The 15,575-nt window shown below is 43.0% G+C and overlaps 1 protein-coding gene across 6 annotated transcripts in view; it reads right to left on the reverse strand.

Moving 5' to 3' along the window:
- Positions 1-15,575, reverse strand: part of WBP1L (WW domain binding protein 1 like) — a 59,362-nt gene that overhangs the window by 20,879 nt on the left and 22,908 nt on the right. The window contains exon 1 of one of the 6 annotated variants that reach the window (XM_054637823.2): positions 3,518-3,783. The exons of 3 other annotated variants lie outside the window; for them this stretch is intronic. In XM_054637823.2, coding sequence (XP_054493798.1) covers positions 3,518-3,658 — 141 coding nt within the window. In that variant the 5' untranslated portion in view covers positions 3,659-3,783. Of the gene's footprint in view, positions 1-3,517; positions 3,784-15,575 lie in introns of those variants that run through there. 2 more of the 6 variants (XM_054637826.2, XM_054637825.2) reach the window with 2 other exon arrangements.

Here is a 15,575-nt window from a genome sequence, read left to right on the forward strand (position 1 = left end):
CAGAACTACCAAAGAAAATGATCTCTGTCTGATAAGGCACTCAAGGGGTAGTAAGTTAAAACTGCTACTGAAAATACTAGGCTGGAATGCCCAATCTTGCCACAGGGTTTACAACAATTCCTGGTTTACCAGCAGCCCCCCAGTTCCTAATCAAAGTTAATCTTAAACTCAGTAGATCCTTTTGGAGAAGGCCAGCAGGTGGGATCACAGCAAGGACAGGCAGCACTGCTGGGGAACCCTGGGTCACCAGGGCAGCTCAGGACCCACAGATACCGGTGTGGCTGAGCCCGCACCAAAGCCTCCAGACATCTCCTGCCTTCACCAACGTTTCACCTGTGAGTCCTTTGGAACATAAAAGCAAAAATCCACCATCTGAGCAAGTGTCATGCCTTTGGTGGGTTCAGCTTAACAAAAACACCCAAGACTGCCACAGATGAAAGTGGCTTCGACTGCTGGGAGTTACTGGAACCTCAAGTGCCAGGCTCTGCCAGCACACCAGGGGACAGATTCCTGTAAGCCTGCCTTATGACAGACAGCTGAGGCCAGGAAACAAATCAAGTCTGGACGCTTCTTCTTAAGTCACCCGCCACAAATTTTGTTTTGCAGAATGTGGGGAAAAAAAGTGTAGTAAGTGCAAATATGCAAACACTTTAAAAGTATAATAAGTGGGGGAGGAATGATGCCTCTGAGCTGTCTCAGGCACAATAAAGATCTCCAAAATGGGAATTCTAATTCACAACATTTATTGCTTCACTAATGCCAGCATCAGGAGAATTATATTTAGATCACCATGATTAATCAGCCACAGCAGACCCATCCTCACCCCCAGCAGATGCAGAACCTCCAAGGTTTTATTAACCTTTATCTGAGGAACAAATTGGTTTGTTGCATCCATTTATCCTGGAGAAATACTCCAACTATCTTTAAAGGGACACTATCCTTTCACAGATCATGGACACTTTGATATAATTCAATAAGAGCTGGTTTAATTTTTGTTTACTGCAAGTTTCAATTTCAGATTCTGACAACTACACATTAGTGTTTTAAGCACCATATGTTTACTTCCTCACCCCTTGCTAGAAGCTTCCCAGCTGCAGTCCTCAGCCCTCTCACATTAAACATACAGACTTCTAGACTTCTAGGAAATTACAGCTTTGAGGAGGTCATCTTGCACTTTGTTGGTCTAAACCACCAAACAGAAGACCATGCTGAAAACCTCAAGCAGTTAAAATTAAAACTGAAAGCATTTGGAATTCAACTTCTTCTTTTATTTTTTTTTCCTTTTTCATTTTTGCAGTAAACTAGGTGAATGTATTCAAGCTACCCCCTCCAACTTTAGGAGGAAATGCTCACTCAAAACTAAAAGCAGAGATCCCCTACAATCATGTTTCCTTGGATGGGAGCTTTAAACACCCACACTGCGCTGATGTCAGATAGTGCCGACCCAGCATTTTAGGCATTTAAATATCATCCTCACTGCAACAATAAAAAAACCCCAAATCAACCAGACACCTTACTTTTACCAGGTGTTTGGCAGTCCATCTGCAATGCTACGATGCTGCTGGCTCCCAAAGAAGAAATGAAGGCAGATCCAGGGAAAGCAGCTGTTCAGAGCAGTCCAGGGGTGCAGAGGAAGGGGTGCTGGTCCTGGGGAGCCAAAGGTCTCACTCTGATCCTTCCATCCTCATCACACAGCTCATAGGAGGGCACCCCACTCAGCACCTCTTCCCTGAGATTGCAGCCCAGGATCAGCAGCCCTTGTGTTGAGTGAGAACAACAAAGGGCATCCCAGACAGCCAAGTGTTTACAGTCTGAATGTACCAAGTAAAAACCAAGACACAATGGAGGTGATGAGATGTTCCTGAATTCCTCCTCTATTTTCAATTAAACAGCACTGTTCAGTAACAACTCTTGGAAAAAGAAATTTCTGAATAATATTTGCATGTAGGACACACTCACAGATACTTTTTTTTTAAAAAAACTAAAAATGATAAGAACTAAGAAAAGTTCAAGCAGCTCTTTCCCACTATATCCTTTATCAGTGGATAAAAATAGTCAACTTTGCTCTTGTGTTCTTGAGGCAACACCTTTTCTTCCTGCTTCCTGTAAATGCCTCTATTGATGCTGAAAAGTTACCAGCAGAGAAAAAAGTACCATCCATCCACTGAGACAACCAGATGTTCACTGTTCCAGCAAATGAAGCCAAATTACACCTAACTTCTACTTTTACACCTTATGCAGCACCCCAGCTGCACTGAACACATCTCTAAAACAAAATGAATTATTTAAAAACAGGAACTTTAGAGAAAAACACATCCGTGAGTCTCAAGCAATGTCAGCACTGAAGCAGCTACATCTCACTGCAATTTGAGAGTTACCTAAAGCCATTCAGCCTTTGTGCCTGAATTTCCCCCTCTGGTTCAGTTCCTAGTTTTTAAGGCAAGTCTCTTTGCCCTGAGTGCTAACAAGTGAACTATTATTTATAGCTATTGCACCAATCACAGAAGGTCATTGTGCTAGAGGTAGTTTCTTATGTAAAACTCTTTTCGGATGGAGGGGTGTGGGGGTGGGGAGAGAGCTGCATTTCACCAAAACTGAACTGATAAGGAAAAGAGACAGCACTGTTTACTCAGCAGAGCGTCGCAGCCTTTTAGCACTGATAAACAACTGAAAGTGGGTAGTTTAAAGCATGTTACGGTTCAATCTCGACTTCTTAATTTTAAATTAGAAACTGCAAGCAGCACTCTGACATAATTCAGTATTTATTTATTGTGGGTTACAGATCACAGCAGTGCTGGAAAGAGTTTACAGTTAGATTCTCCTACAGACGTGCCTCCCAAACCAAAAAAAGGGTTTGCTCGCCCCAGCCTAGGAACACATAGTTGGCACCTCCTCCAGCAGAGAGCAGCTGGGCAGTTGCTACCATTTCTCATTCCACTCGATGTTACCAGCTATTAAATTATCCCAAGTTTCTTGTTCTAGCTCAAACTCTCACAAAACAATTAAAAAATCACCAAGCTGTGGGTCACAACATGTTGCCATTTTCCATTTGGTGCCTTTTGTTAGAGATGGGGGACAGACACACACACATATACCTCTTCCTGGCTATTTTCTGGGGTTTTTTTCCCTGATTTTTCTTTTTTTTTCCCTTTTTTAATAATCCACAGTTTTACATACAAAATAATGCCTGTACAAGAAAAGAGTTCAAAGTTTGGCATATTTTTAAGAAATGCAAACGCAATTTCATTTTAAGGACTGTGGAAAGCACCCTAAAACCCAACGACACAAAGAGCCTCCCTGCTCAAAGCCTCCAACAACAACAAGGAAGTTCCTATCCCTGGCTCACGGTTTTGCTCCTTCCTCGCTAATAAAAAGCGTCTCTCGCACAACTGTGCTCTCCGATCACACACCACGGGTGGGCAAGTGCTGATTGTACAGTTCCGTTTCGGGAAAGTCAGAAATCATATCCTTAGAGGTGGGGGAAATAAACATAAAAGTAATCGGTCACATCCTCCACCTGAGCAAGCAGCTCCCACCGCACTTCAGCCGGTCGGTTACCTGTCTGAGACCCAGGAGGAAAGGCATTCTGCAGGCTCATCCTCCACGCCAGCACATGGGAAGGCAGGAATTTAAAGCCCCACAGCAACCATTTCTTCATCTGCTGTGGGCAGCCCGCTCCTCCGATCCTATTTAAACCAGGGCTTCCTCAGCTGGGAATGCTAAGTAAACAGGGTCCTGGGACACTGCACGCACTCGCTGGCTCCCCCTCCTCCTCCTCCCACTCCCTGTGACATATCTCAGACGCAGCCCAGCCGGGGTGTTTGCAAGGGGGAAATGACATCAGGTCGGGCAGCTCTGAAAAAAACCCCCAAAAAACAAAACAAAAAAACCCACCCCAAGCCAAAAAACTAAAACAACTCCCCGGCACAAAAGCACACACACAAAACCCCCAACACAAACAAAAAAAAACCACCACGCCCCCACAAAAGAAAAAAAACCAACCCACACCAAAAGGCAGCCCTGAACCTTGAGTGCTGAGCTGCTGGGTGACACCAGGCAGGTCGCTGCAAACGGGACCTGTCAGGGAGCCCTGGTGGAGCAGAAGTGCAAAAGTGCTCTCCTCCCTGCTAAAGGGGGCTGCAATGGAGGGCAGTCTATTAAAAATGTTGCCATGAGCCACCAGCGTGGTGATGATTAAATCTCGCTAAGCAAAAATAGACAGTTCATCTATTTCTGAGGAGAAAGCCAAGTTTGATGCTGCCTGCTGGACAGCACTGGAGTCCTAGATGCCACCATCATGGTTCCTCCGAGTACCTCCAGACCCTGAGGACCTGGGTAGTCTTCACAGCTCCAAAGCACTTCCCTGCCACCTTCTGCCTGCCACCACAGTTCCACTTTTTCTGACTCATAGCACCATTCAACTCTCAGCCCCTGGTAACAGCTGTCCCCCTAAAGAAACAGCAACAACTTCCCTGATTTCAGAAGGATCAGGATTGGACCCCTCCAGTATCAGACAGGTGATGGAAAGACTTTCAAATCCACCTCTCCCCAAGGAAAATCTGACTAGCCCTGTCAAAAAGTTTCTCATTCTACTTGAGCTCATTTCACATTTTCATGCCAAGGGGCAATTAAGCCTTATAAACAAATTTATCATCCGGTGCCCAGGATGGCATGTCTTGTTTGTCCTCCCTCAAGCAAGGAGTACAGCAAGTTCCACAGTGGTGCAGAAGATGACACTGCAGAAGGTAATCTAAATTTAACTTCCTTTTCTACCTCCACTTTGAAAGTTCAGCAACCTCTTTTTTTGTGCTTCTCTTTAATCAGCAGCTGTCCTCGTCTGTCGGGGAGGGGGGGCCTGGGACACCATTGCCACTCCCATATGCCCCAGCAGCAGCTCCATGGATATTTGACAGAGGACAAACTCCCCTGGCTTTTGACCTCTTTGGCTTTGGAGCCCGAAAAATTAAAATAAATGACAAGGAAAGGAATATACTTTTTTGCATAGTGAGTTCACTGAATGCCTTTTTTAGTAGCAGTTTTATTAGTAATTTCAGTACTTCAGGAGAGAGAGAGAAATCACATACAATTCTTGCATATGCTAATTAGAAACACGGGAAAAAAAATCAAAGAGGAAACTAAAAAAAAAAAAAAAAAAAAAAAAGCAGAACAGACACCCCTTGCCACCCAACAGCTAGACAGCTTTCAGCAGTGTCAGAAAAAGAAACCCATTCTGCACATGCCAGAACCACTCAGTGACCACCACTGCTGCCTCCTCTCAGTCCAGCCTAGTCCAGCCCAGAGTGGTTTCCCAAATGAGAACCTCATTCTGTGTGTCCTCGCCACAACTGGGCTGTGAGACTATACACAAGCATTACTTACTTTTACACCAACTTCAAGGCACCATCTAAAAATGCTGTTTAAGGGTAAGCATATCCCTGATTTCCCTAAGAGAAAACAAGCAACAAAGCAATTTCCTGGAGGATACAAAACATGAGTGTTAAATAGCATCAGCCAGGCAATGGGATTTTCCAGCTTTTGTGCTCTTGGATCAAACTAACTCTCAACCTTTACTTTTCCAATTCTATGGACAAACACCAGTGATATAAAAGGGCAGCTTTCTGTTTTAGTAATCTGTTCTGTGGTCTCGCACTGGCCTTTGAAACATCCGATTTTGGCTGCTGCTATCCAGAGCTGTGGACCAGGCAGATCCCAGGGCTGAGCTAATGCAGCAGTTTCTAAATCCCTACTGGCAGAAGAAATCTAACTTTAACCACCCACCTCTTCCCCAGCACACACTCAGAAGGCAAAGCATCATTCCAGATCTAAGACAACTTGTGAAGGACCATCAAAAGCAGTAACTTGGCGGAAAAGCAAAAGCATCCTAATTTATGTGTGAATTTAGCAATCCTGGAAAGACTGACACAAAAAAGGTGGTTTGCAAGCAGGCATTACCACACTGGACTGCAGCAGGAGCAGCCACCCTCTCTTGCAGTCCCTGAGTGACAGCGGCCAGTAACATGCTCCACAAGTCTGCTATAGGCGACTACGGAAAAAACCCTGTGGAGGGACAGAAAAAAAAAAAAAAAGAGCTGGACAAGGTAGCTCATACCCTTATAAAACACTGATCAACACCCTTAGAGCCTCTACAAAACACCTAGGTTCTCCTAATCGTTGCAATTGCTTTGGATATACCAACTGGTATCCTTTTACCCCTCCTCTTTTTTTAAGTTTGTAAATTCTTGCCCCAAAGCTCTGCCTGATGGCAGTGAGTTTCATAGACAGTGGTTGTGAACAAATAGTTTCTTTCATCAGGAATGAATTCACCACCTTCTAATTTGACTTTCATAATATTAGCAGGTGGGAACAGAAGTCCTCATCCATCTTCTCACCCATTCATTACTCTGTACCTGTTAGCTATCTTCTTATAAAAGATATCAATCTTCCCTATCCTCTTAATGTAAAATCTTATCCCAAAGCCTTCAGCTGCTCATTGTCCATTTCCAAAACCCTTCTAATTTTCTACTGCTCTCTGCTTGGGGGAAACCAGAGCTGAAATAATAATTATTTTAATGAAAGCAAGAGCAGCTCTAAGGCAGGATCAGCATGGGTTCACTACCTTTACACAAACCCGGAATTTAAGATCTGCAAAGGCTACACAAGAGTGCATCTATCTAAGATATAATGACAAAACAAACACAAGTTTTGTGTTTGTTCACACAGTTCCTCAATAGATGACTCTCTTGAGGGCTCTGAAAAGTCAGGACTAATGTCAAGACAGATTATGGGATCTACATTACTTTCAAAATTTGCTTGTTCAGGCAGCCACCAACCATCCTTTTTTGGCATGTCAGCATGGATCCCACCACAGAAAAATGGTGAGCAAGTTTCTACTGGAAAAGAGGCCTCTAGGCATTACCAGCCTGTAATACTGCTCCAGAACATGCCATCTGCCCCAAATATGATGTCCAGCAAAGGATGCTGCTCAGTACCTTCACAGGCCAACACACTGTGCCTCATGACCTCAGATATAACGTGCAAGTGAAACACATGATGGAAGTTGTTTGGGCCATTTCAAAGTTGCTTTCCATGTTTGATGGGAGATGCTTGCAAGCAGGTCTGATAACCAAGCAAGGTATAGTACTCATTTTGATACACCCTGAGGAGATCCAGCTGTGATAACAAAATTGTAACAAAAATTGATGTTGTGCACCTCAAATCTGTCAGGCTTGAAGCATGAGGATGCTCTCAGTTGCTCCACTATTACAGTCCTAGGCAGAGAGAGGTTTTGAACAGTAAATACAGGCGATGTGTAATATCCTCCATTTAAACTTTAATACCACAGTTCTGCAGCTACATACACAGGTTGACCATAAAGTTGGAACAATTTTATCTAATTATTCTTCCATTTCCCCCAGTGCACTCTGTTATTTTCATGTTGATAAGAGGAGTGTTTCTGGAGCACCATTTTGTTAGTCAGCCTGCAGCCCTGGGTGCTAGGACTGAGACTTCATAAATCTGGCATGCACTCAAAACACACTGTGAAAGAAGCAACCTCAATGAAGGTGACTTTACCTTTCCCCATCCTGGGGATAGTTTGGGGATAAAGAAAAGAAAAAGGAAAGAAACATACAGAAAGGTGTAAAAGCAGATTTCTGTTTCTCTAGAATAAGACAATATCCAGGAACAACAAGCTCCATCTTGACAGCAAATATTCCAAAGGGACTAGTTTGCTATCAAAACTAGCATGAGACACTGGAAGATGACCAGTGCTGGAAGAGCAATGCAATGCTAAATCTGCCTACAAACCATTTCTGTCTGCCCACCTGTGCACTCATAGATCCCTGAAGAGTGAAGGGCAACTTCCCCACCCCAACGATAGCACTACAAGAACACGATGACTTTCCAGTGTGAGGGCCAGGTGTCCTGGGTTCATGTAACATACAGCATTGGCACTGCCTACCAAGAATGCCATCAACAAATTCCAGAGGACCAAGAAGAAGAGGTCAGGCTGGTAACCTCCCAGTACCTGCAGAACCTAGAATATCTACTCTTTTGCTCAGGGGACAAATGGCCCAAAACAAACCTTTCACTCTGTCTAGTATTACTGTATTGTTTAGGAGTGGGGTAAAATGGGTCCCCCAGTCCACATGCACTTCAACTACAAAACAAGAACACTGCAGTCATTGCATTTACTGTTTTTCAGGCCTAACTGTCTTAATCTTTGTTGGAGAAAGCAAAGAATAATTTCAGGAAAAGATACCATATCTGTTGGAACCAGCATGTGAGTTAGCAGTGCAACCAGTGTGATGGATCAATAAATTTTAATATGCAACAAAGCACAAGGGCTTGCAGTGCTAAGAAACTGGTGCCTCTTCCCCACAGACCATCACTTCTGTCAGCTCAGTGATTCAGAAGTGCAAAAAACTCTTGCAGGGACAGTGCATTTCAACCTCACTGCTGTTACCTGTCTTTCTCTCTGAGTAACTGGTTGATCAGGGAGGATGAGACCCTATACTTTAAAATATACTCAGTGTTACTGAGAGCCCCAACAGCTCATGCTTGATTCCAACTGACTCTCGATTCCAACTGAAGCCCAAACAGCAATTGTCAGCCAAGCAGACAAGTACAAATATGTGCTACATCTCCACCCAAAAGCAATGTGTAAGCCCTGAACTCAAGTAGTGTGCCCCACAGAGGAAGCCACTACCCACTCCATCATCTGCTATTTCAGTGAGAGCTTGTCCTCCTCTTCACTGCTCCTTTGTGGGTGAAGAAATGCCACAGTAAAGCACTTCCCTTTGCACTTTCATACAGCAAACAATCCTTCCTCTGAAGCTGCCTTTTGTATTAAGCTATCCTAAGGGCACGCAGGGATAGGGCAGGGAGCAGACAAGGGGTGGTTGTGGAGGACATACCCGAGAGGAGTCCTCTCCAACACCCATCTGACAGAGGAGATAAAAGCAACCACATCCAGGCTGTTCAGACACTCCTACCCACTCTGCTGTTCAGGGAGAGTGGCAGCAATGAAAAGTTCAGGCTCTTCTCTGAGACCGAAATAGTTTTTTCTAAGTGTAGCTTGAGGTTTCCAAGCTACAACCTTGTTCCCACTGCTGTTTCCCCATGGAGCAGAAAATGATAGCCACAGGTCCAGCGTGCTTTCCTTCACAGCAACAGAGCTGTGGCCAAACCAATGCAACTGTAATGCCAAAGTCTGTGTGAATCATTTACTTTTGTGTGACCACTCTAACACCCACACTGCCATCCAAGCCCAGAGGTGTTAAAAAGCTTCAAAGTCCATCTCTGAGGCACAGAGGGACTAAAGGCTTGAAAGTGCCCTATTGAGAAGTGATGCTAAGTGCTTCAAAAAAGATTGGGTTGATTCTGCCCCTTTAGCGTTCCCAGGTTTTTGGGCACCTGAAATGCCCAAATGAAGATGTCAGGCTTCACTTTTAGTCTGGAGTGGGTAATGAAGTCATGGTAAAGCCTACTCAGCTTTCTTCTAAGCCTGCTGGGAGGGGGAGAAGGAGGAGGGAGTGGAGAGTTCAGCTGTTAAATATTTGAAGAGACTGCCACAGTGTATCCGGGGTGGTGCAGGGACACCAGCTTGGCTCCTTGCTTTTTGGCAGTGCAGCTCTTGTCTTCCTGATGCCCATGTATGCAAACAGGACTTAGGTAATGGCTCAGGAGGAGACGATCTGCTCCAGACAGGGAAGAAGGCAGAGTCTGCAGACAGTAACAGGATCCCCTAAGCACAGAATTAAGACGGTAAGCGTCTGTTCTAGTTTTAGAGTCTTGCACTATGTGGGAACCAAAAATACAGCCTGTGTGTGCCCTTTGGTCACATCATCACAGACATGCATTGTCCCAGAGATGCTTACCAGCACAACCTTGATGGAGAACTTGGATGCCCTACTCTTACAAGTGCTATTTGATTTCTCTACAAATGACAGCAACTCACTATTTTTAGTGCTCATCTCATGGCTGCTTGGCGTTTCCCTTGGGCCTTACTTACCCTTGTTTCACAGCTTTGGTGCCAGCTCCCACGAAGCATTTTTTTGATGCCAGAAGGGATCATGCCAAGTCTGTCTGTGTTGATGCCAAAATGGCAGCTGGCTTTACTGTTGAGACAGGATTTGCCAAAACTAACAACACTAGTGCTGGGGTGACTGGAATTGACTTTAAGGTTTTCATCTTCCTTACTCTTCTATTGCCTCTAGATTCCATGGAGTAACACTGCTCTAAATACCTTCTGGGGTCCTAGAAGATGGATTTTTTCATCATAGGCCAAGTCAATAGGCAATTATACAGCAGACCGTCTTAACTTAGAGATCCTCAAAGAGAAGGATACTTTTATACATGAAGCAATTATCTGGGATGCAGCACTGCTGCTGCTGGGCCCAACTACACAGGCCAAGGCCTGCTACAGATAAGGCAGGGCATGAACTCTCAGAGCCTGCAAATGTGTTTATAAAGAACCTACCACAAAAACAGACAATCTGTTGAAGATAAGGGTGGCTACGTGATTTACCAAGATATACCTACGACAGAATCCTGGAGTGCACAAGAAGGTCAGGGATCAGCCAAAATGCATTACATTACCATGTGCAAGAAGATAAAATCCAAGCAAGTTAATTGCCCTTTGCCCCTTTTGCAGTCTCACAAAGTGCCACTGTGTAAAAAGCCAATATTCAGATAAAATCCAGTCTCACACATGATGCACAAGCATGTTGGTTATGGGAAACACCCACAGAGATAGGAACAGATAGCAGACATGATAGGCAATCACACGTGCAGATGCCTGTGATTTTAGGTGATGGTATCCCTGCAAATTACAAATTTGATGGTAACCTCTGTTGCTTTTCTTATAAATCTAAAACCCACACCTTGCTCAGAAACAGTGGCGTCAAATGGGCACCTGATGGCCCAAAGACACTCAGCTCTTGCTTCAGGAACCATGCATTGGTTAACCTGACAAGAGGTAAACAACTGGTTAAAAAAGCTTTGTCATCAGGTAAGACTTTGCTGGGAGGAACTGTTATGCATATAGTCTGGTCAGATTTCTCTTAAGTTTGTTGGCCTTTCCCGAGCCTAAGTTTACATCTTGAAAAAGTTTAGAAAAGCGCCCCTCAAATCCCAGCAGTCTTGTTTTCTGTAGCTTATTTTACAACAAAGAGGCTCTTTCATTAAGTTCTGAAAATTACATTTCTCCAGCAGAACACCACTTCTCTGTAGCTTGAACCCTTCTTTGGAGGAACAGATTTTGGGAAATCCTTCAGAAAAAAAAAACCAAAACAAAAAAAAACCCACAAAAAACCAAAAACATCAGCAGCCACCTCTTTTTGAGCACATTGCTGGATATTATGGTTTGGTAATGTTACACTACAGAGCAATATTGCATAGGCTGAGGCAAATGTCCTCAAGTTGCTCTCTAGATATGTACACCTTCAAGAACTTTTTATCCCTGGACTTTTCCTTCCAGGCCCTGCTGTGCCTACGTCTCCACTGATAAACGGATTCTGGTTTGCAGGAGACTGCATTTACAGTACTCAAACTACAAACAACTGCTTTAACTGAATCTTCTTCCTCTTAGAAAATACATGTGTATCACAATATGGTATTCCCAAAATTAAAAGTCTCTCAATTAACCCAATGGGCTGTGCAGTATCTGAGTTTTACAGAATTTCTGTTATCTAGCAGAAACACAAACTCATTCTTACAGCCCCAAGTAGGCTGGGGCTCAGAGTTTGGCACAAGCATGAGGAAAGCCCCTCCACCCACATGGCATGGTGGTCTGACTAGCAGACAGACAGACTTCTCCTCTTCCAAAATGAAGGGCACTGAAGATCACATTTCTTCATACAACCAAAATGAAGAATGAAAGGAAATCACAAGTTTAACTATTAAGAAAGCTCAATACCACAAGCATTTAAAAGATCACAGCAAAACAGTATTAAAGACATCACTTTTAAATCTCTAGACAAAACTCTATGAGAGCTATTCAGTCTTAAACTTCACTGCTAAAAACTTCCTTAAAAATGTAACTTTATGGAAAAAACACTTCAGAAAACCACATTTTAAACAAAAGATTGTCTTTTCTAACTTGAATTACTGCATTGCTTATGATCTCTCCAAGTATGTGAAATTAAAAAATGAGTAAACAAAAGTAAGGAATAAATCAGCATTGTGTATGGTTAAGGGCAGATTCAAGCTGAGTTCACTGGTATCTGTGAAAGAGAATAAAATATAAAATACCTTAAAGCCTAATCTCTCTCCTATTACAGTACAGGTTCTGTTTTGACTGACATCTTTACCAAGAAAACAAGAGAAGCCCCCCAAAAGGCCACCCACTTGTCTGCTCTGCCAACCAGAGAGCAGATGTTTTGAGGGAGCCCTCAGAAAACAAGGTGTACATGAACCAGAGCTGAGAGATGTAACTTTCCAGGTGCAGACAAAGCTGGTTCAAACCAACCATACAGGGCAAAAAAATCCAGTGCCTCCCATCACCAGCTTCACCATCCTGCTTCATTTTCCCTAACCACAGAACAGGGACAGCACCTGAGGTAGCAGAACCATTGGACTCAGAATGAATTCACTGCTATTCTTTCTATGCCCAGCAGAGCTGCACCGGCTGCCCAGGCATTTCCTGGCGGCTCAGCTCAGGCAGAGGCCGCCCCGGGAAGCCCCAAGTTATGTAAGGAACAGGCGGCGGGGAGGAAGCGATGTCCCGGTGTCGCCTTTCAGCACCGGCCCTGGCATTACGCAGTTTGCACTTTGCTGAAGCATTAAAGGCACTGGTGGTACCTGCAATCACAGCCAGTTTCTAAATTTCAGTGACAAACCTGCGGGCCAGGAGGCTTTGCCCTTTCAAGGGCAGATACCTCCAACACCCCGTGTCTCACTCACCTTCCTTCCTGGTATCTGTAGGGTTTTCCCGTTAGCATGTGCAAAGCTTATTTCAGAGAATTCAGTAATTAAAATCTTAACTCAGTCTTATTTTGGGAAGAAACACTGATAGCCATAGCCTGCCTTTATGGGCATTATCTCATCCAAACTGCTATATTTTCCAGTAATGGTTGTTATTGCACTGGAGGATAAAGTGAACACTCCCCTGGCTGTGCAGAGGAGAAGGAGGACCAGATGACCCACACAGTTTTAGCTCTTTCATGCACTTCTCTGCAGCAAGGCTGCAGTAAAAGAGAGAAGATCAAGCACTTGCTTTCTCCTTGCTCGGGCCTGGCTCCCAGACATGCATGTGCTCTAGATCACAAAAACAGTGACCTTTTACTACTGCAAACATTGCTTCTTTTGGAATTCTCCTATAGCATAAACCAAATGGTCTGTATGAATCAGTATTAAAAAAATCAAAACAGATCAAAACCTGATTGACATCCTACCTTTTTACAGGAAAGTAGGTACTGCTAATTAGAGTGACTACAGTAAAACAGTAAATGTAAAAAAAAAAAAAAAAACCAGAAAAACACCAAAACAAACCCCAACTAGCAAAATATTTTCTTCTTCAAAAGGTAAACAATATATATCACCCTCAGCACTCAGAAAACTCACTGCCCTGTGGGTGACTGTTGAATGAAGAAACTCTAAGACAAGGAAATATTTTCAATTTTTAGAAATACTCACTTCTGACACATCACAGGCTCCTACAGTAGTATTTTTCCCCTGAAGGGGGTAGTTTGGGGAGTACAAGTTCTGAACATCTCCTTTGGAACACCATCACACCAACCCTCATTTCCTGTCAACAAGTGAGAAAACTAACCAATTTAATTTCAGAGACCCAGCCTGCACCTTGTAAAGTCATTAGACCATTGGAAAGACATCTTCCAGGAAAAAATACATAAAGAACTTAGGGACAGACAGCAACATTTGTGAGCAGGATTTAGTTACAGATTTAATTACACTGACCATCAGACTTGTCCTCCTTTCAGCACTTGTTTCTTAACACAGGCTTCAAAAGCCAGGGCTGTTTGAAAATCAAAGAGGCAAACCCAGAGGCACCAGGCTGTCAAACTGCTCCAGGAACAATTCACTGCACCCAAAGCATTAACATTTCTCTAACCTGTTCTTAAGGCAACTGCAGTCACTAGAGAACCCACTGCCTCAACAGGGGATGTGTACTCCTGTGCTTGATGCCCTTTAAACACAAGGTTGTTCGTTGCCATTAACATTAACTCAGGCCTTAGTGCAAGATAAGGCAGTAATTTTTTTTTGTCCACTAAAAACAAGACAACTGATCATAGGGATCTTCTTAACTTAGCTCACCTAGAAAATTGTTCCATTCCTCTATAAGCTGCTTCCAGAAGACAGAAGAAGTCTTTATTTCCTAGACTACAAGGATTAAATCATGGTTTTACTGGGTTTCTCAGTCTGAAACTTAAACCCACCTTAAAATGTGGGATCCAAAATGGGGCATATCACTTACTAGCGTGGAGTATTACAAAATACCTGTATAGGACAATTCTACATTGTTAAAGATTTGGTGAGCTTTTTACTGAAAGAACTGCATTCAATTTCTGGTCTAAAACCCCAGACTATTTCACTTTTTCCATTGCTAAATATTCTGCATTTTTACTTAAGGGAAAGTGAGGAGGAAAAGCGAAATAGACTTCAGGCTATTTCTTCAACTTGTTCTCCTGTTTTAAAAAATACACAAACTTCCATCTGCATCTCAAGTGTTTTCTCTTATTTTCCCAAACTATTGGCAGAGAGGCAGAACAAACCCCTCCAGGATCCAGTCACCACCACAGACACTCCTCAGCAAATATTCATCACTTAAAGGACCCTCCTGAACACAGACCCTCACTGAGTATCCCAAAACCAATGTGCTGCCTCACTCAGGCTGGGCTGTAAAACATCCATTGAATTAATCAAATTAAATTCATCAGCCTCCTCCCATGAAGCTGTTCCTGATAAATCCACACTGCTCATTTCCTGTTGCCTTAGAGATACTTATAAAACCTCCAGGGATTTATTCTAGTACTTCAATAGAGACTGAAGCACTCAACCATTTTCTAACTTTTTCTTATTTTTTTCCTTTAATCTGACCCCCTATACATTTAGTATTTCTTTTCATATGTGCAGATTTACAACTAGGAGTTGGTATACTTTCTGTTTGGGGGTCTTTTCCCTCCAGAACCAAAAGAGCTGCAAACAGTTACTTTCAGTCTGTATCAGTTACTGAGTTATTGTACATTCACTTCATTCATTAAATTTTAGATCAATAACTTTCTTTTTCTTTTTATATCTAACACTGTTTTGCAGAACCTTTTTCTAAGCCTTTGTATGTTCCTTACTGCAATATAATTTTTACACCAAAGGTAAATGATAAAATCAGTAAAATCTTTACTGTCCCTTCAGTTTTAGATGGCTGGATTTAGTAGATGGTTTTAATATCAGCAAAATATAATGAAGATGATAATAAATTTCAGAATCCTTTTCAAATGCAGGTCTGGGATGAGAAAGAAAAATATTAAGAACTTTTACCACATATACCCCATCTTTGGAAAGAATTCAGCATAAACTGACAGCATGGCTTTATCTTTTAAAAGTGTCAACACACAGTA

This window comes from Agelaius phoeniceus, chromosome 9 (genome assembly GCF_051311805.1).
Source record: "Agelaius phoeniceus isolate bAgePho1 chromosome 9, bAgePho1.hap1, whole genome shotgun sequence".
NCBI classification, from domain to species: domain Eukaryota; kingdom Metazoa; phylum Chordata; class Aves; order Passeriformes; family Icteridae; genus Agelaius; species Agelaius phoeniceus.